We start from the raw sequence: 21,198 nt of genomic DNA, 5'->3' as shown, positions 1-21,198 counted from the left end.
TTCTTGAATGGTTTGGCTTTGGGCATGGATGCGTTGCAGGCTTTGACAATCGTTGTCATAGTTTTTTGGCATCAATGTCTTGGTCTGATAGGTTAGTTTTGCAGATGTTGTAGATTAACCTTTGTGAGTTTAACTTGGAAGTTCCTAGTACTTTTTTTCCTACGGAGCCTGGCCGATTTGCTTGCTCTATGTCGAAACGTATGTATTTGTTGTCGCTGGTGGTAAATTCTTCGAGTTATGAATCCTTCGGAGACCAGAGTAATGTCCGGGATGGCCTTACGCAGCGTATTCTTCTTAATGTGGGAGTATTTCCCCTGTTTGCTAGAACCAGTCCAAGCCGGGCTGCCATATTTAGGATTCGTTTTCCCCTGGAATTTGTTGATGTCGTTCCCCATTCTACCACTTTCGAGTTAAAGTCGCCTGCTATTACAATGTTTCCGCCGATCTCTAGGGCTTTATCTTTTATGAGGTCTAATTTTCTTTGAAAAATTTCAATCTGGTCATTTGGTGTTAGATATCAACTCATGAGTGTGTTGGTTATTTTTTATCCACACAAAGCATTAAAACCAGGTACCGTAAATAGCAGTTATTTTTTTCCAACAGTTAAACTAGGCCAGATATTTTTTAAGTTCGAAATAAAAGTCTTTCCGGATGGTAAAAAACCGCTTATCCAGATTAAACAAATTGGGTACCAAATAAAAGAGGACTTAAATAGCTTTTAAACAGAAATAACGATCGAAGGCTACCAAGGTTTGTTCTACGGTAATTAAAAAACATTTTTTATTTAAATATTTTTCAATAGCTGGCTTTCTGCTGGCTTTCCTCGTTTAAATATTTCAGTTTTGAAGCTATTTTAGTCCTGTTTCAGTTGATACCAAACTTGTTTAATTTGGATAAGCAGTTTGTTTATTATTAGGAAAGGACTTTTATTTTCGACTTAAAAATATCTGGCCAAGTTTAGCTGTTGAAAAAAAGTAACTGTTGTTTACGGTCCCTGATTAAAACACTGGTTGCTTATGTTTGTTAAGCACAGAGCCGCTGTGCGGGTCCTGTCCTCGAGCCAAGTTCCATCGTTTCGCTGCTTGTATTGTTCGCTTGTAAGCACCACACCTATAATTTTGTCCACCGCGATGTGACTCAATATTTCATCTGCAGTTTTACTTCGGTGCATGTTGGCTTGCAAAATTCCTGTTATTTGGCACAGTTTTTTCTGTATGGCCAACTGCGTTTTCTCTGGCTTCTAGAAAAAAGCAGCACCTCGGTTTATTTCGGCATTCTTTTATCCTATTGTTTGCTTCACCACAGGTAATACATAAGCTTCTCTGTCTTCGCCATTACAGTTGTACTGCATGTGGCCGAATCGAAGCATCTGAAGCATCGTTTTATGCCTTTGGCCTCGCGGATGCGTGTTTTAATCCACCCTACCTTGACTGATCCTGCTTTTAGGAGGGTCCCAGCGTATACTGCTGGTAATTTGACAAATGTGCGCATTTGTTCTCGGCTATTTGGCTTCGTAAGGGTAACGCTAATAGTTCCGGCGTCTGGAGCAATTTTCTTTAGTACTACTTGGACGTCTTGGGTTGTAAAGGCGTCAAAGTCTCGCAACTTCTCTTTGAGTCCTTCCTCCTCTGCTGAGTCGCAAAACTGGTCTCCGACTTTGGCACCTTTTTCTAGCTGAAGTAGGATAGCGCCCTTCTTTGTTTTCCGTATTTTCCGCGCGCCTACTTCATCGTCCGGGTTCACTTTGCTACATTTTTAGCACGTCAGCGTTGCTGTATCCTTCTGCTGGTTTAATCAGTATCGCGTCTGGTTTGGGAGGTCGGACTCCGAGCTTCTTCTTGCTTTTGCCATTATCTCTTGTTGGTCCGCGATTTTGAACCGATAGGTTATCTGGTCGATTCTTTTTAGGCTTAACGTCCTTCCTTTTGGATACCCTTCCTTAGCTCGTTTGCAATTTTCTGCGTCAGCTGGACTTGAAGCTGCCCTTTCGTGGACCGGTACAGTTGGCGTATCGACAATCTTCGTATACATAATTTGCCGTGTTTCCTGCTCTGCTCTTTGCCAGTTCCTTCGGCTTGCAGATATTATGTCAAAGAGATCGTCTATTTCAAAGATCCCATTTTTATACCAATTTGTCTGTTTAACCAAGGCCGTCTTCATTGGTTGAAGGCACTTAAGACATTTTTACAAAGCTTCTTCTTCTTCCAAACGCATTTTTCCGATAAAATCTTGGCGCGGTAAACCTGATTTCCTCGTGGTAGACTTCTGTATTGTATCACAGTTTACATTTGCGCTCATGGTGGGTGTTTCGATTCGCGTTGGTGTGTAATTGGAGTCGAGTTGACTGCAGGTCCTGAAGCTATAATTTTTGAAATGCTAGTCCCAACCTGCTCTTTTTCAGCTGGGAGTTAATTTAACTGCCAGAGAAGGTGACCTTTGAAGTATCACGATCTCCTGAAAGGGTCTTCTTGTACGGTAATTGCACCACCTGTTTTGTTGGTTCCGACTCAAAATTTTTTACATTTTGATTTGCGTTATTTTCCATATAAAAAGTTTCCAGCGCATCGCGTGCAGGGTGGCGGGCCGTAAAAATCGAGAACGAGTGTGCCCTCGGAGTCGCACCTAGCATTGCGTCAGACGCTGACGAGTGCACCGCCGGATACCGGTCAGACATGCACTGGATTTCTATTTCTATTTCTCTCCTTTCTTCTGCTTTATGAAAAATAAAGCGTAACATTTGCAGCTGTACCTACTGGTGTACAGACGCATGTGCTGCCGGGCCCTTAAACCGCATATACCAGGGTGGCCCCACCAGTATTTATCTGCTGTTGGGAAATCCCTCGTCGCGTGTTGCCTCCCTCTCTTGGGTAAGTGTTCCCTCGGTGCAACCCCGATGGGGCTGGGGACGCTTACTTAAGAGCGGCATCGACTCGCCTTGACGCTTAAGTTTGCAGGGCTTTTGTGGTCTTTTATGCCACGCCCTCCACTCTTACCGGTCTTAGTCAGGGGCTGCTTATTGGTTATTTGCAGCTAGCCTAAATTTAGGCCGTCCACAGCCCGCCAGTTGTGGCTCAAGATGGCCCGAGCTCTGCCTTAGAGCTATAGAGCTGGAAAGATAAATGTTAATAATAAATTAAATGTCTTCCTATGCATTGCCACAACTTGTAATAAGTATTATGTATGTTATATCGTCCTATTTATTGAACTCCTCGTTCAGCAGTAACATTCACGACATGTAAACTTGTCAGAAACAGCGCCACCGTGGTATAAAAGAGACCTAGAAAAAACGGCATAATTTTTTATTAAGTATGTATTAGATTTTCAGGTAGCACAGAAAAAAGAAATATCGCACGTTTAATAATATAGAGAAGGTAACCCAAAATTTACGTTTTTGGAGATTTCATTATGCATATAATAAGCTTGATAAGTAGAATATGTTCCGTTTAATAGATAACCACACTTCCCAAATATGGCGAATATATGTGTTTTCCATCTGTATTTTTAACCGACTTCCAAAAAAGGAGGAGGTTATCAGTTCGTCGGAATATTTTTTTTTTTTTTATGTATGTTACCGCATAACTTTGGCCCACGTCAACCGATTTCGATAGTTCTTTTTGCATCGGAAAGGTAGTGTCTCAGAGGTGGTTCCATACTAATCTGGTTAAGATCCGATCAGCGGATCATGAGATATATATATATATATTTTTTTTTATATGGGAGTTGAAGTCGGTTTTTTTTTTTTTGCTAAAAATTACTAGTTGTATACCAACTGTATGAATTGATAAAACTTTGATTGAGTTTTCCCAAAAAATTGAAATTTTGAAATACTTCGTTATATTATTAAACGTGCGATATATCGCCTAAAAACGAAACACCCTAATATACATACATACATATGTATGCATATGTTACATATTCAGATCATTTCTTCATCTCGTGTATGCCGTGATTTGAACGACGTGAAGGCAGACGAATTAATGTTAGCCGGGAACCCGGTAACGAAATCTAGCAACTATCCTGAGTGCATGCGACCTGTTCTTAAAAATTTCAAGGCCATTGTAAGGAAATATAATTCAATTTACTGTAGTACTTTCTTTAACTGTTTACTTTTTTATTGAAGGATGGAATACCTGCTGAGAATTTATCAAAAGACTATACACCGATGGACTACGAAGTTGACATTGACAAAGATGGCTACCGTGTTGATTTTAGTAATAAAGAAGATATGATAAAGTTTCTACATAGTAGTGATTGGCATGCTATCATGGTAATGAGCGTTTGGTAAATTATAAATAACACTCACCCCCATGCTGAAATCCAAATTTTCGTAGTTACGAATTCAGAGCTCCGCTCCGCAATATATAAAAATGGTATGCAGTAATTCGGCCGTAACTATTTACCGCGTTGCCAACCAAAAACAAGAAATTCGAATTTCTCATACAGCTATTTTGACACAAATAAAAAATTTTATGATTGCAGGTGAAGAGTGAAATCTAAAACCAGTGTCTGTTAGCCATTTGTAAGGCGTTCCCATGACAGTCGGGTCTACGTAACCGGAACGACCCAGATTTACATCTGGCCAAGAACTGTCACTCTAGCAACACTCCCCAAAAACTCTTTGGGGAATTTCTGTGCTGTTACAACAACAACAGCCATTTGTAAGGAAGTTGCACTTGCCTCCCAGGAAGAACATGCTTTAAGAATTTAGTTAAGATGTGCTTCTAATCCATTTAGCTTCTATGACAAAACTTCGAAATTACGATACGACAACGCGGATTTGAGCATACCTGTTATACGATTCTTAGCGAAGTCAAATGTACGGTTTCAGCATGGGGGTTATACAACCACGAAAAATGTATTGAATATACTTTTTCGTGGTTCCTACGTTATTTACGTACAGTGACGAGCAAAACTGTAACATGGAGTAACACTTTTTATTTCAGCTGTCGCTATCTTTCCAAGTTCTAACGACATTCATACTGTTGTTGTATATTTTTATTGGTACATCTTTGCTTCCTCTGTCATAACGATTTGAAGTCAATTCAACAACATTAACAAAACCAGCAGACAAAAATGTAAACTAAGGCAAATGTTACAGTTTTGCACTCATATATTTTTAATAACTTTTTTACAATTTTCACAAAAAAAAACAATTATTAACACAATGTTCAGTATGCTTTTGCTTTATTTAGTTCCTGGTTGCAATTTGGCATACCTAATGTGTATGTCTGTAAAAATTCTGGAGGTATAGCCTCCCATATATCCTTGGTGTGCTTTCACAGCTCATGTACTCCATTGGACGGACTTGGATACTTAGTAAGATGCGCTTTTAGTTGATTTCGCAAATTCTCGATGAGATTCAGGTCCTCGGATTGTGGAGGTCATTTCAAATTAGCAAATTTATGCTTTTGTTCCAGTCTTCGCGAACATGTGCAGTGTGTTTTGGTTGCTTTTTCAGCAGAAACTCTAATTTTTTCGACTACATCTTGCAAATTTTGTTGAAATTTGAACAGATACTGTTCCTTAGGCATAATGCGTACAAACGGATCAACAACATTTTTGAAATACAACCCCAAACTAATATTGACCGACCACTGTGATTCACAGTTTGCCTTACATGATGCGCTTAGGCTTAATTTGGGCCTTTGATCCAATACCATGCCCGGCCATCTGATTGAAAGCGATTAATTTAGTCTTGTCAGACTAAATAACCCTCAAATAAATCTTAAAAATGTGTTTTTTATTGCATTCTGTAAGGCCTAACATATCCCAATAGGCAACGGTCCGGGTTTCGTGCGATGCAGCAAAACGCTGCCACACTGGCACATGTATTTTGATAAAATTTGCTTTTTTCTTCTTTTATGATCCATTTTGCTCAATTTGGCAATTTTTCGCCTCACTATCTACTGATTTGCATTCAATTTTAATACCTTAAGCGCTTCTGTAGTAGTGCCTGCAGCGCTACTTGCTACTAAGTTCACAAGATATCGGACTGAAATATATTTTGACAGACTTCCTTTGTCCTTAGTAACACTTTAGGCTATATTTTTTCTCGGTCTTAACATTTTCATGTGGCAAACTCCACAATTTTTTGCAACTTTCCCTGCGGTCCCGCCTTTCCGCAGTAAATCTATTATTTACATTTATGTTTCCTGATTAACCATATTATTTATTGGTGATCACTTCTTGAATAAATTACAATACAGAAAAAAGTCATCTGACTTCCAACTAAGCAAAAGATAACTGTAAAATGCAAAACTGAGAATGAGTGCAAAACTGTAACATTTGCCTTAACTTACATTTTTGTCTCCAGGTTTTTTTATTGTTGTTGGATTGACCTCAAATCGTTATGAGAGCGGGAGTAGGGGTGTACCAATAAGAACATACAACAAAACTATGAAAGTCGTTAGAACTATGAAAGATAGCGGTGGCTGAAATAAAAAGTGTTACTCCATGTTACAGTTTTGCTCGTCACTGTATATCTGGTAATGTTAAAAAGAGGTACTCAAAATTTTCAAATGACCTTCAAAATCTGAACTTTTAACCAAAAACCCCTTTTTCATAAGTTGAAACATTCCATATTAAATCGATGGTGGCAGCTGATTTGATTATTTGGGCTCAAAATGTATTTGCATGTGAATCTTTAAAAAAGGTAATTGAAAACCAGACTTTGGAACTTTTGCTTAACCCAGGAACATAAACGCTATTATGGGAACATAAACGCTGAAAAGGATGTTTTGTTGCTTCTAGAATGATTTTTTTATTAACTTTTTTTTATTTAAATTTGTATTTATATTTCACATCGCCTACTATAATTTTTATAAAAGTAGATTATTCTTTTGACATTTTAAATACCAGAGCAACAACAATATACACGTAACTGCCATACCTAAACAAAAGCGTCAGCGTTGTATGGATGTCAAAAAACTCTCATGCCTTTACACTTTGTATGAAGCATACCGAAACAACGCGGCGGCAACGTTGAGCGGTTGGGAAATGCGATTTTGACAGGGCGTTAGGTATTAAAGTTGGCTGCAGAAAACGGCGAAACTGTCATTTTCGTATTACACACAAACCAATCTTATTGTTGGTGTTATTTCTGCATTTGACGTGGCGTTAACGCTTTTGTTTAGGTATAGCAGTAAAGCTCTACCCAGAATTACAGCGGACGACGTTAAAGCGGTCGGCGGCAAGTGAACAGCTGTACAGTTGCCGCAGTGAAATCCATCAGAGTAAACACAGTTGCGGCGCACGACGGCTTCCGTCAGTTGTCGTTTTGATTTGTGCGGTATTCTTTGGCAACCCTACAACTTTTAGAAGACAAAGAATAGGCAATAGAGGTTGAGAGCGGAGACGTGAGTGCAGCGACACGTGTAAAAAAGATCTGATTGTTAGAAGCTAGAGGTTAATAACAAGAGACTTTTGGAAGTTTCATGTAGTGGTCGGAGCTTACCTGGGGAGAAATTGGTTTCCAGAGTTAGGAATCGTTTTGGAGGTGATAGGAGCCGAGAAAAACGAGTTGAAACTCAAATACAGCAGAGTATTTAGTAAAGCTTTAGGAGCACACCATGAACCACCCATATTACTTGAGCTGACGCCGGGATCAGAACCTATTTTTCGATCAGATCTTGCCCCATTGCGTTGATACCAGCTGTCGAAAAAGAAATCGAGAAGTGGATAGCACAGGAAATATTAGAGCCTACTTCCTTTTCGCGATGGGCTACGCCGATTGTCCCCGTACTCAAAACGAGTGGCGATATAAGAATCTGCGGCGATTACCGTAATACGGTCAATGCGGTGATAAAACCAAATGCTTATCCCCTACCACTTTTTTCGAAAGTAAAAGCGGCCATCGCCGGAGCAGAATTGTTTACAAAACTAGACTTAGAGCAAGCCTACCAACAGTTAAATGTAGACGAGATCTCGGCGGAGATACTCACATTGTACACCCACAAGGGTTTATACAAGGTGAAGCGGTTGCCGTTTGGAGTGTCAGCAGCTCCGGGACTTTTCCTGAGATTTTGGATATGACATTATTATTGCACGTAAAAATAGAATAGAGCACTCTCAAAACTTAGAGGCAGTACTGAATCGAATCGAAGAAGCAAATTTAACAGTAAACAAAGACAAATGTCTTTTTGGGCAAACGCAATTAGATTTTTCGGGATACCATATTAGCAAGCAGGGTGTCTCACCAAGAAGAGATAAAGTCAAAGCTATATTATTGAATTTCTATAACACATTTTTACCAAATAAGGCAACAGAAGCAAAAGAACTTTATCGACTACTTGACAAGAAGGCCCGGCGGAAGTGGACAAAAGAACACCACAAGGCTTTTGATAATTTGAAAGCAATGTTAAACTCGGATAGCCTGCTAATACATTACGATCCAAAAAAGCTTTTAGTGTTGGCCTGTGACGCATCACCATATGGAGTAGGTGCAGTGTTAGCTTGCCGTAACAAAGAAGAGCGGCTCATTGCATTTGCATAATGGACATTGGGTGTAATTACGCTCAGATTGATCGTGAACCGCTCTCAATTATTTGTGGCATCAAACATTTCCATCAGTACCTGGCAGGAAGAAAGGTAATCATAGTGACTGATCAAAAGCAGATATTTATTTATTTAATACATCAATTAGAGTACAACTCAAATAGATTACTAAAAAATTAAAAAATAATAATGAACAATAAAAATGTGTAAACATAGACCTACCATAAAACAGATAGACTAATTACAATTTAAAAAATGCAGCCTGAGATTTAGTTTAGATTTAAAACACTCACGAGAATTTGAGAATACATCTAAATTTTTACAAACATGGTTAGTCTGCCTCAGACAACGTGTAAGCGGCTCATTAAGCATGAAGTTGGTCTTGCAATAAGGTAAATAGAACATGTCGCTGAATCTGAGATCCCGAGCAGGACAATTGAAATGAATAAGCTCAAGCAAGAAGTGGCAATTGATATGACTCGTTACTATGTCCCTAATAAACATTATCGAGGAAATTTGTCTACGCATTTCTAATGTCGGCAATGCCAGAATAAGTCACCTACTCTTATAATTAGGCATACTACAATTCCAATTCAGGGAGTGAATGGCATATGTAGTAAAGCGTTTCTGGACCTTCTCAATCCTTAAGGATGAAGCCGAATAGAAAGGATCCCAAATAATGCTGCAATACTCAAGATTGGATCTTACAAATGCAAATTACAAGCTCTTGAGAGTGAAAAGGTCCCGGAATTCATTTGACTCACCTGGACTTGGTTATCATCAAATCTATATGTTTAGAAAAGGACATTTTCGAAGAAAAGATGACCCCCAGATCTTTCTTTTCATAAATTTTAGTGACAGTGGCAGTGCCCAACCTATAATGATAGTCAATTGTCACTTTACGTCTACTGAAGGACATATACTGGCATTTACCAACGTTGAGAGGTAAACAGTTAGCATCACACCATACTTGCAATCTGAGTAAGTCATCTTGAAGTTTAATGCAGTCGGACGTGTTTCCAATGTGACTGTATTTCTTCAAGTCACCTGCGTACATTAGACAACGAGATGTTAAGAAAACGTCGGGAATATCATTGACAGAGATGAAGAAAAGTAAGTGACTGCCTTGTGGTACACCAGAAGTGGCTTTAATCGCATCTGATTTAGTGTTATTTATACGGACGAATTGGGTCCTATCAGCAAGATAAGATGCAAGCCACTTGAGCGTGCTATTATAAAGTCCAATTGATTCCAGCTTTCGTAGTAGTGTTTTATGACTCACCTTATCAAAGGCTTTCGAGAAGTCGGTGAAAATGACATCGCACTGTTGACCGATTTCGAATTGTTTTAAAATAAAATTTGAAAATAAGGCCAAGTTTGAAGAAGTGGACCTACCCTTAATGAATCCGTGCTGATAAGGCGATATGAGCCCAGAAATCTGGAAAACAATCCTATCATGGACAAGTTTTTCGAAAAGTTTTGGTATACTTTAAATTTTACAGATTGGACGATAATTTTTTATGTCCGACTTGCTCCCAGACTTATGAATAGGTATAATGAAGGACTTTTTCCAATTATGTAGGAATTCCCCTAATGATAGGGATTTGTTAAAAATAGTTGATAGAGGCAAAGCTAACGCCGAAGCGCAGTTCTTTAATAAAGTAGGAGGGAAACCGTCTTCTCCAGGATTTGGGTCATTTGGCAAATCCAAAAGGCCAGCTAGAACTTCTTCAGCTGAAAGCTGTAAGCCTTTAAGCACAAGTGTGCTGCTATGTAGGTTATTGACTGTTCCGGTTTCAGACTGAGGAACATAAACAGATCGGAAGAAGGAGGCAAACAGGTTACAAATAGTTTGAACGTCCGTCGAGGATTCACCCAAATAATGCATCAGATCAGGAATTCCGGTGTTTTTCTTTTTGCTGTTTATAAACTGCCAAAACCGTTTACTATTTAATCTTATTTCGCTCTCAATGTTCAGTATATAGCTCTGCTATAAAAATTTATTCAGAGCGTCAAACTCTTTGTAAACTACTATAGGCTTCAAAAAGTTCAAAATTGTCTTTCGATTTGCGAACAGCTTGTACGCCTTAGTTTTCTTGTTGTTTATATTAATAAGCTAATACCATGTCCCCACCGAAGCTAACCACGTAGTTATGGCTATTGAGTTGGTTATCCCGATAACCCACTTGATTTAGTAGTTTCGCCATATAAAAATTACAGCACTTAAACATTTCACTGAGATGGTTAAAAGCTAACCAACTCGAAACCACGTCGAAAGTCTGATACAACCCTGTGTTTGCCCGCCATCTGTGGGTCATTAGCGTTAAAATGTGAAGAATTCGTTCCCTACTAGTGTTTGGACTCCACTAAGATCAATTAGATTTACTCCAATTTTTGAAAAAATTTGAAATCTACTCCTCTACTCCGCTTGACTTCAAATCTATTCCGTTTTTTTCATTCATGCTATGCCCCTCTTGGTGCCGTTTTTTGAGTGTTCACCACCGGTTTCAGTTAAAAAATTGAAAGTTAGCCAAATCTCACTGTTAAAAAGTAACTCTTTCATAGCAATGCGTCAATAAAGTAACATCGTTATTCTTTGATGTATGGCTGCACAAATTGGCGGATGCAGAACTTTACTTAAGTTGTTAAAAAATATATGAGGAGTTAAATTTATATAAAGTAGAAAAGGTTTGCTTTTTAAAAAATTAAGTGTTAGATACGTTCTACTATATTTAAAATGCTAAAAATTACCTAAATATGTAATATATTATCCTTATATTGCCTCGCGTTCTTATTTTGCATGAGTAGAAAATATTTTAGTCAAACAGTTAATGTCAGAAACAAAAATAAAAAATTCAATCTAGTACGGAAAATTGGTTTTTGCTCCGATTTTTGCAGTAATTTAGTCCTGAATCGATTTTTGGGCCGAACACTGTTCTTTACATTTGTACTGTTTTATAAACCTCAAACCGCAGTGTGGACAGCAATAGTTAGTGATGTGGTTAAGTTCGATTTGAGATGGTTAACTTTTTGGTGGGGACATGGTATTAGAGTTATACCAGGCTGGTTTGGACAAATTTTTTACTGGCTTCATAGGTACGAACTTTTCAATTGCCGCTTCCAGGTTGTCTCGAAATACGTCGTAGGCCTGTGGCAATAGAGCTTTGTCTAAGGCAGATTCCCAATCAGCAGAAATCAGGGAGCGTGATATCTCAATGAATTTGGCTGTAGTGAAATTATAGTTCTTACAATTATAAATAAGTGATTTTAAATAATTTATAAATTCAAAGCGTATACAAAGTGCTTTGTGATGCATAGAGTTTGAAAGAGGGGGTGAAGAGAGGGATTCGACGTCAGATTTAAGATCATTATTAGTAAACACTAAGTCAAGAATACCATTTTTGTCATTATGAACTCTATTAATTTGAGAGAGGTTAAACTCAGGAAAGGTGTCGAGTACCTCACATTCACTCTCGCTTGTTACAACATATGGCAAAAATTGCTTAACGTCATCATCAAACCACCATTTAACATTTGGCAAATTGAAGTCACCCAATATTATAATGTTTTGGTTATCATTTAGACTATTCAATATCGAGTAACAATTACTTGTATGTATTTTATACAATTCAATTGGACTTAATGGCGGTATGTAACTTACTGCAATGAATAATTCATGCAATTTTCTATAACGATTTTCACAATAATTTGATCAATATCGAAGCGGCTCTGGTCTGAACTCATTTCAGAGGACAGGGTTATTTGCCTACTGGGTAGACTCGAACGAACGGCAACAAGTACACCGCCGCCTTTAGATAGACCAGTTGTGCGGGGACATCTGTCTTTGCGATATACGTTATACACTTGGCAATCGAACATTTCTGCAGTATGATGGCATTCAGAAAGCCAAGTTTCTGTTAAGACTATGATATCATAGAGAGCCGACGATGAAAAAAACAACAATGGCAGTATTTTTGTTCTTACACCACCAGCATTTTGATAATAGAGAAGGAATTCTGCAGTATCCGATGAATTACTAACAGCGTTGGCGTTCGCTAGGCCTGCTGCGGTTTCTCTTCTTCTCTTGGAAAATTTATGAACGGCCGTACTCTTATGTTCTCTTGCCAAAGCGATGGGTCGAAAAGTTTATCGTAATATTTGTTTGCTACACCAAGTTTGAACGATACTCTCTTCAGTCCTTCAATTTCGGCATCTTTCTATGCTATGCATGCTATGCCTTAGTATAGCATCTCAGATCGCTCTTATCAATAGCAGCGTGATCATGTACGTAGCTTATAATGTTTTCAGCGGTCACAGTGGTATTGAAATATGACAAATGTACCCACTTTAAATTGACAATTACATCCAACACGCGACTTTCATTGCGTCCAACAACAGTGTTATTCGCATTCCGTTTTGCTCTTCTATTCCTAGCGCCAACAGGTATGAAATTGTCATCGTTGTCCGACTGCCCTGGCTGGTTGTTAGGAGATACAGACAACGAAGGAAATTTGCTTTTTCGCTTTATTGTAGACATTGGGATTCCGCAAAGCAGCAAGGGAAGTGCAGCAGCAGAAGCATAGGAAGTAGGTGGAGCAGGAGGTAAAAGTGGCGGCGTTGAGTGTATATCATATGCCTGCCCGTTTCCAGAGGCTGTAGTAATAACTTTGTGCATTTTATTGAAATCGTTGCGGATATCTTTTATGTCATTAGCAATAGAGGGGATTGTGGCAGCGACATCAAAATCACAAAGTTTGCGGCGAACAGCTTGCACTTCTATCTGCAGATCTTCAACTTTTTTTATCAACAATTTCTTTTCGCTTTACAAAGAGCTAATTATTGAGATAGTTTTTTCATGGTCAGATCTATTATTATTATTATGAGCCTTGAGCACTGCGACCTCTAGGGTGGTCTATTGTGCGTGGCCCTTTACCCTATATATGAAGGCTTTTAATATAAGCTAGCACTTCGGTGGGCTTTTTGTTCCATATTTCGAATGGATTAAGTGTTGTACCACCTAGGTGAGCGAGTTTGCGTCTAGCGAGAGCAACACATTCACAAAGGATGTGTTCTGGCGTTTCTTCGTCCATCTCACAGAAGCGACAGACGCTCGTGTCTGAAAGATTCATTTTACTGAGGTGATAACGCAGGGAACAATGTCCCGTGTAGTGCCCAGTGAGAGTTCGAAGGTCCTCCCTGCCTAGATTTATGAGCTTTTTTGAAGCTTCTTGTGATGGACAGATGAACCGCTTAGCTTGTCTTTGCCCCGGACATTCATTCCAGTGCCTTTCGAATTTTTTGTCGACCCACTTGTTTATGACCTCCCTTAAGTGGGCTTTGGTGAGCCCGCAGAAGGGTTCCGGGTCATGGAATAGTGTGGTAGCTCCGTGTTTTGCTAGGCGGTCCGCCTGTTCATTGCCGTCATGGCCCTCGTGCCCCGGCACCCAGCCCAGTAATACTGTGTTCTTGCTTCCAAGACCGTTTAGGGTGTTGAGGCAGTCGTACACTAGTTTGGATGTTATTATGTGGGACCTCAGTGCTAGCAAGGCAGCCTGACTGTCCGACATAATGCAGCTGTTTTTAGAGGATGTGCCTCTTCTGAGGCATTCTCTGCCACAGATATCGATCGCATGAATCTCTGCTTGGAAAATGGTGGGGTAGCTGCCCATTGGTATCGATCTTTTAAAATTCGGCCCAAATATACCAGCTCCAGTTTTTCCATCTTCAAGTTTTGATCCGTCAGTGTACCAAACTTCAGCTCCGGGTTTGGTGTAGGGGTTTCCTGTGCTCCAGGATGCTCGGTCCGCAAGAGATACCTTGAAATTCCTAGAAATTACTAGTATCGGAGCTACTGAGTCCCTCATATGCATTATGGGGTCATTTGTGAATTTCATAAGGACCTTCATATGACCTGTCATGTTTCCGGTTTTTAACTCGGAAGTGTTTAGGATTCTCTGTGCCGAGAGACTGGCCTCCCTCTCTATTAGAATTGGGAAGGGCGGTATGCCTACAAGAGCACTAAGTGCATCAGCAGGACAGGTCCGCATAGCCCCTGTTATACCAATGCACACCATTCGGTGTAGTTTGCTTAGTTTTGCGCTAGCAGTTCTTTGTGTCGCTTTTGTCCACCATGCCAAGGATGCATAGGTGACTATCGGCTTCACAACTGTGTTGAATGGCCAGTAAGTCATTTTGGGGGAGAGTCCCCATGTCTTCCCGTAAAGTCGCTTGCATGCGAAGAAGGCTCTGATTGCGTTGTTTACGGTTGCATTCAAATGTACATTCCAGGTGAGTGTCTTATCTAGCCACACCCCCAGGTATTTTGCTTCATTTGAGAGCCCTATTCTAGTGCCGCCCAGAGTCAATTCTGTCATGGATAACTTTTTCCTCCGGGTAAACGGAACCAGAATAGATTTAGTAGGATTAATGGATAATCCTTTGGTGTCACACCATCTTTGCGTAATGCGCAGATCGTTTCGTCATGCAGCCCTGTTACACAAATTACCAGATCGTCTGCATATCCTTGTGTTTCAAAGCCATGGTCGTTCAGTAGGAACAGGAGTTCGTCTATAACCATAGTCCACAGAAGAGGAGAGAGTACACCCCCTTGAGGGCAACCTCTTGTGGCTGTAATCGATTCTTTCGTGCCTCCCAGCTCCATCCTGATCTTCCTTGTTTTTAGCATAGAAAGCACCCAATTTATTATGATGGGGCTCACTCCCTTGCATATCAGGGCATCTCTTATTGCCCTGTTTGACGTGTTGTCAAAAGCCCCTGAAATGTCAATGAAGGCACAAAGGGCTATGTTCTTAGACTCCAGAGCCTTTTCGATTTTCGATGTAAGGCTGTGAATGGCAGTCTCAGTGGACTTGCCTGGTTGATAGGCAAATTGGTTCTTATTCAGTGGTCGTTCCGCTAGGTTGACTTCTCTGATATGTTGATCCAAGATTTTCTCCATGCCTTTTAGGAGAAAGGGGCTGAGGCTAATTGGTCTGTAGGATGAAGGCATTTGCTCCGGTTTACCTGCCTTCGGTAAAAATACCACCTTAGCCTCAGTCCATCTACTGGGAATGTGACCCAGTAGGAGCGACGCTCTGTATAGTCTGGAGAGGACTGGGGCTATGTAGTTACTACCTTGTTGGAGTTGACAAGGATAGACCCCATCTGGTCCTGGTGATTTGTATGGGCTGAAGGTAGATACCGCCCATTGCACTCTTTCTACCGTGGTAAGTTTAGTTGCAAGGCTTTGCTCTCTACCAGAAGTGCGTGCTGGGACACCCAATTCCGGTAGATAATAGCCCGCTTTGCAGCCCGGGAAGTGAGTGTCTAGCAGAAGTCTGCAGGTCTCTCCCGGATGCTGAGTATAACTACCATCTGGTTTCTTTAGAGTGCCGATCGTATTTTTGTGTTCCCTATTTAGAGCTTTTTGGAGGCGTACTGCCTCTGGGAGGCTCTTTATTTCCTCGCAGTGGTTTCGCCAGCTAGCTCTTTTGGATTTCCGCAATTCTTTGTTGTAAGAAGTTAGTGCAAGTTTGTACGGATTCCAATCACCCGTATTCTTTGCTCTATTGAATAGTTTTCTGGCTTGGCATCTCATTTGCTCAAGCTTCTTGCTCCACCAAGGCACATCACGTTTGGATTTTACCTTTCCTTGGGGACAGCTACTATTGAAAGCTATTCCAATGTCTGAATGAAGCTGTTCAGCTTCAGTTTCAAGCTCGTGCGCAGTCGTAATTTGACCACCATGGCTGTTTCCACCTTCTTCCATGATAAAGGGAAAGAATTCCCAGTTCGTTTTTCTGGGATTTCTAAAAACTAGTTCATGCTCAGGAAAGTGGCCAATGTCGAATTCTATGTGCATATGGTCCGACATTGATACCTCCCCTGAGACGCGCCAGTTTGTGACAGACGCTGCCATGTTCTGACTACTTAGAGTAAGATCTAAGACTTCCCCTCTAATAGCGTTCCTGAACGTTGGTTCATTGCCATGGTTTATAATACTTATATTATAACTACTTATAAACTCAAGGAGGTACTCACCCCTTTTGTTGGTGTCGGTGCTCCCCCAGACAGTGCTATGGGCATTTGCATCACAGCAGAGGATCCAGGGTATACCACTCTGCCGGCAGTGATCCGTAAGCGCCTTTACCTCAGGTGTCGGGGCTATCTCCTCCTCACCCGGGAAGTACGCGGAGGCAAGTACTGCCTCTTGCACCCCCCTAGGAGTAGGAATTTTGGCCCATACCGCAACGAGATCTGCCGTAATGAACTGTGAAAGAGGGAGAAACGTTAGTTTTTTACATAATAGCATCGCCACTCTTGGGCGACAGCTGGCGGCATAGATGATCTTACCGTCCTTTATATTAAGGCCTTTGACGTCACCTCTTAATATCCAGGGTTCCTGGATGAAGGCTACACCTAAGCCTTCGTTTGTGAACCTCCTATGTAAAACATCTGATGCTGCTTTCGCGTGGTGAAGGTTCACTTGGAGGCATTTAATGTGCCTCAGATTTGTGAAGTTTTTGGGGTGAGGTGCCATTACTTGCGGTCTTTTCGGCCGCGAGCAGCCACCTTCTTCCCCCTGTTGCCCTTCAGCAAGACCGCTTCTTCGGCCGTCCTTGCATCTCCCTTGCCTTTGCGGCTGGACATAGCCGCTTTGGAGCTGCCATGTAGTGGTTGCCGTTTTGCAGGCTTTGGGGATGCGATGGGGCCGACGCTTTTTTGGGCTTCTTCCAGCACCTGTTGTAGGGTCGGGCATGTTGTTGTTGCTGTTTTCGGAGGCGTTGTTGGAGCTTTGTATGCTACGTGTAGCTCTGTGCCAACCTTCGATGACTTCTACTGCACTTGCGTGTCATTGGGTAGCTGCCTGGGAGCTACGATGACGTCTTTGGAGCAGCAAGGTTGCTCCTCCGAGTTAGGGTTTCGGTGCCGGCGGCATCTTTGTCTACCACGGGCATCGACGGTTTGGCTTTCTCCCTAAGTTTTACTACGCCAAAGCCATAGTTTACCACGTTCCCGCGGTGCTTTAGCGTGTCCGCTGATAGCGGGTCAACTGCAATGGTGATTTCCGCCATTGTTGACCTGCGTACTCGATTCAGAATGCGCCAGTCCGGAATTCTCAGGCCGTCATTCTGTGCCTGAAGCAGACTGAGCGCATCCTCACTGGCAGAGCTGTCCAGCTCCGGGAAGAGTCCCACAAGAATGATGCGGCGAGGTGTTTCTGCCTCCTCGACCACTTTCATCTTCGTCCCCTTCCATGGTGCCAGCTTTGGAACAGTGTTCCGTATCCACCCCGCGGTCGCGGCATCTCTGCAACTGATGGATAGCCATCCCGAGTGGAAGGTGCAACCCTTGAAGATAGGCTTTACAGCGCTAACTGTGTTGCTCCTGACCGCCCTGAGGATGGCATTTTGGATAGCTTTGAGCTCATCCGTTGACCACACTGTGGTTGGATAGTCCCCTGGGACTAAACCCAGCTTCACTCCGCACAGTGCCTCCCTAAATGAAACCGGCTCCCCGCGACAATCTGCAGGTGCATGCGGCACAGTTGCCTCCCCGGTGGGCACAGATGCAGTCCCAGCTGGCCTGCCCCCTGCAGATCCCTCACTGGATTTGGCAAATTTCTTCGGGGATCGCCTCTGCGGAGTAGAGCTATCAGAGACCTAGGTCTTTTTTGGAGAGTTTTTTTTCCCTCCGTGGTGGGCCAACGGGTTCTTTGGCTTTTTCTCTAGCCTGCTCATAGCTCATTCCCTTTTCTATGTACCGCTTGAGGCGTTTCCGACCGGCTCCGCTAAGCCGCTCCCGCTCTCGAGCTTGAGATGGGTTGTTCACCGGAGAGGCAAGCAACTTCTGCTCATCCTCCGGCGATATATCAGATAGCGTTCTGACGGGACTTGCATCCTGTCTCACGCTAGTATCCACCATCTCTACGTCATACGAGGGACTATGCGCCCCCAGTAGTTCTGTAGCGATGGTTTCTGTTTCGACAGAAGTCGAAAGGCCAGCATTGGCCATTGTTTGGAGCTGTGCAGCTCCTTCTGGCTTTTGATTTATATTGTTTTTACTATTCATGTGTGTCCCACGAGTATGGGGGAAGGGATGTCAGCTGGGACATAGCCCCCAATATCCCGAGCAAGACTTCTTACAACCAGAGGGCGCCAGGTATCTGGAGGCCACCGTTATAAGACACACTTACGCAGTGCCATTCATCCCATAAGCACGGTACGGATGACACTCGGAATTACGGGTTTTATCGAGTTGTCCTCTCTAGATCCGCCATATTCAGTAAAAGCAGGGGCACCTCTCGCAGGGTGTGACTCGTCGCCACGTATGGTCGGTCTTGAGCCATCCGCTCCTGACTCAGAACATTACAACACGTATGAAGCAATATCAAGAGCCTTGACCCCCATGGTCAGATCTAAGAGATCGAAGTTCGTTGAGAACAGCCTGCAAAGTTAATTCTTTGTTGCAATCGGTTAAAATATGGGCTCCCTCGGCGACCGAAGTAGCTGGCAGCGGAGAGTTATTTGCGGTCGCTGAACTAGCGGAGTTGTTGGTAGCCGAGACAACATCTTTGGACGGAGTAGTTGAGCGAGGGGGAGATGCGGGAATAGAATTTCGGCGCGCTTTTGTGCATTTTTTACAACAATATTGCTTGTTAGACTTTTGCATGTATTCAATATCAGCCGGTAGGAGATTTTCACATTTTAGATGAAAAATTACACTGCACTTGACACATTGAATTTTTTGTTGATTCAATGTGTCAGCCGGTAGGAGATTTTCACATTTTAGATGAAAAATTACACTGCACTTGACACATTGAATTTTTTGTTGATAGTTACGGTCAAATTTTTGACCACATCCACACGGCATGATAATAATAAAGTATTAAAAGTGTCCAAGCAAGACGATCAGAGCTAATCGTGTCACTATCGCACAATGTAAAAATTTAAGTTATAAGATAACCGCGAGCTTGAGAAAAACACGTCTGCCTGTTTGACGAAAATACAACTTGGAACTACTACTGACAGCGGAGATGTGTGTACAACGACACGTGTAGAAAAGATCTGATTGTTAGAAGTTAGAGGTTAATAAAAAGAGACTTAAATTAAAAGCACAATCATCTATGAAGTTTCACTTAGTTGGCGATAGAAAAACTTTACAATTTGAAAATTATTGTTAAAATTGAATATTTTTTCGGTACGTGCGTGTATGAAGATTTGCTGGAAATAAAAATGGATGAAAACACTGGAAAACTTGTGAAAATAATAGAAATTACTACAATCAACATTCAATAAACACTGTGTCGTTCCCGCTGGGCGGTAAAAATAGAAATAAATTTGAATCAACCGAAAAACGTCGGCGGTAAAAACGCTTCCGCCGCAATTATGAGCCATTCCATATGCCTTTGCGAATTTTAATTTTTACAGCAATTAACCGTCATCCGCTGCAATTCTGGGTAGAGCTTAACTGTTGTTTTTTATCTAAGGCTATTATCTCTGTTGAGTATCAAATTTTCTGTCGAACAGAATTTTGCTTTCGTTGGTCTAACGAAGTGTTAGAAAATTGTGAAAAATGTATGATTTTGTCTTTGTTTTCTTACTTTTTGGCGGCTAGACACTAATTTTAAACAATTTTTATTAATTTCATGCAGTTCTAACGTTGTGAATACTAAACGCAAGCTCGAAAGTCTGGTTTTACTTATGAAAGAAAATCCTAATACGCTGTTGGCACGATCTTTGAGAACAAGATCATAGAGCTGTTTATAGTTTTAATATATTTTAAATAGATTTGGATCACAAAATTTCTTAAATATATTGTATGTCACAATATATTCGAAAGACTGCACTTAAACTCTCTTAAACGTTTTCTGCTCCTGGCGAGTTTTCTAAGCTCTCATCGTCTGATGAATCGTACAACCAGAACTCCGCTGTACTAATTAACATTTTTTTACCACGTTTTTATAAACTCGCTTTCTTTTTTATTCCATTTTAATTTTCACAAATTTACATATGTACATTAGAGTGGTCCAAAAAAATAAAGTCGGAGTTTTAATGCCGGCACACCCTATGATTGATCCATATCGAAAAAAATATACCCCTATTTTTTATTTTGAAATCAAAAAATATTTAGGGAGTGCTCAAAGCGTTCAAAGTTTTCCATGTATTTTATATGGAGAAAGAACAATTTTTCGTAGAAATGGTATAAAACTCTTGAAAATCAATATTTTTCGACCGGAAAACTATGGTTCTCTTCAGGAGACTAATGTCCAATTGTTTATTTAACCATTTTTATGATTAAAGATTTTTTATTGGTCTCCCATTGCATTTTCTAAGGGCTTTGGAGGACCTTTAAAATATAGTTACCATGAAACAATTGTTAAAGAAACAATTGAGTATTATTACTGGGAATCTCCTGAAGATAAGTAAAGTTTTCCGATCGAAAAATATTGATTTTCAAGAATTCTACACTATTTCTACGAAAAGATGTTTTTTCTCCATATAAAATGCATGGAAAACTTTGAGCGCTTTGAGCACTACCTAAATTATTTTTTGTTTCAAAATAAAAAAATATGGGTATATTTTTTTCGGTATATAACAATCCTAGGGGGTGGCGGCATTAAAAATCCGACCTTATTTTTTTTTACATACATTTTTGGACCACTTTAATGTACATATATATAAGCACACTATTTAGTTTGCTCTA

The 21,198-nt window shown here is 40.9% G+C and overlaps 1 protein-coding gene across 1 annotated transcript in view; it reads left to right on the top strand.

Annotated features, from left to right (window-relative positions):
* Positions 1-21,198, top strand: part of LOC118749145 (nuclear RNA export factor 2-like) — a 96,350-nt gene that overhangs the window by 9,209 nt on the left and 65,943 nt on the right. Inside the window, exons 4-5 of the mRNA XM_036483913.1 lie at positions 3,921-4,058; positions 4,121-4,267. Of these exons, the coding sequence (XP_036339806.1) occupies positions 3,921-4,058; positions 4,121-4,267 (285 nt within the window). The remainder of the gene's footprint in view (positions 1-3,920; positions 4,059-4,120; positions 4,268-21,198) is intronic.

This window comes from Rhagoletis pomonella, unplaced genomic scaffold, assembly GCF_013731165.1.
Source record: "Rhagoletis pomonella isolate Grant_MI unplaced genomic scaffold, Rhpom_1.0 Rhpom_scaffold_00014, whole genome shotgun sequence".
In the NCBI taxonomy this organism is placed as follows: domain Eukaryota; kingdom Metazoa; phylum Arthropoda; class Insecta; order Diptera; family Tephritidae; genus Rhagoletis; species Rhagoletis pomonella.
Note: the sequence above shows the minus strand (reverse complement) of the source record. Positions and strands in the feature narration are given on the sequence as shown.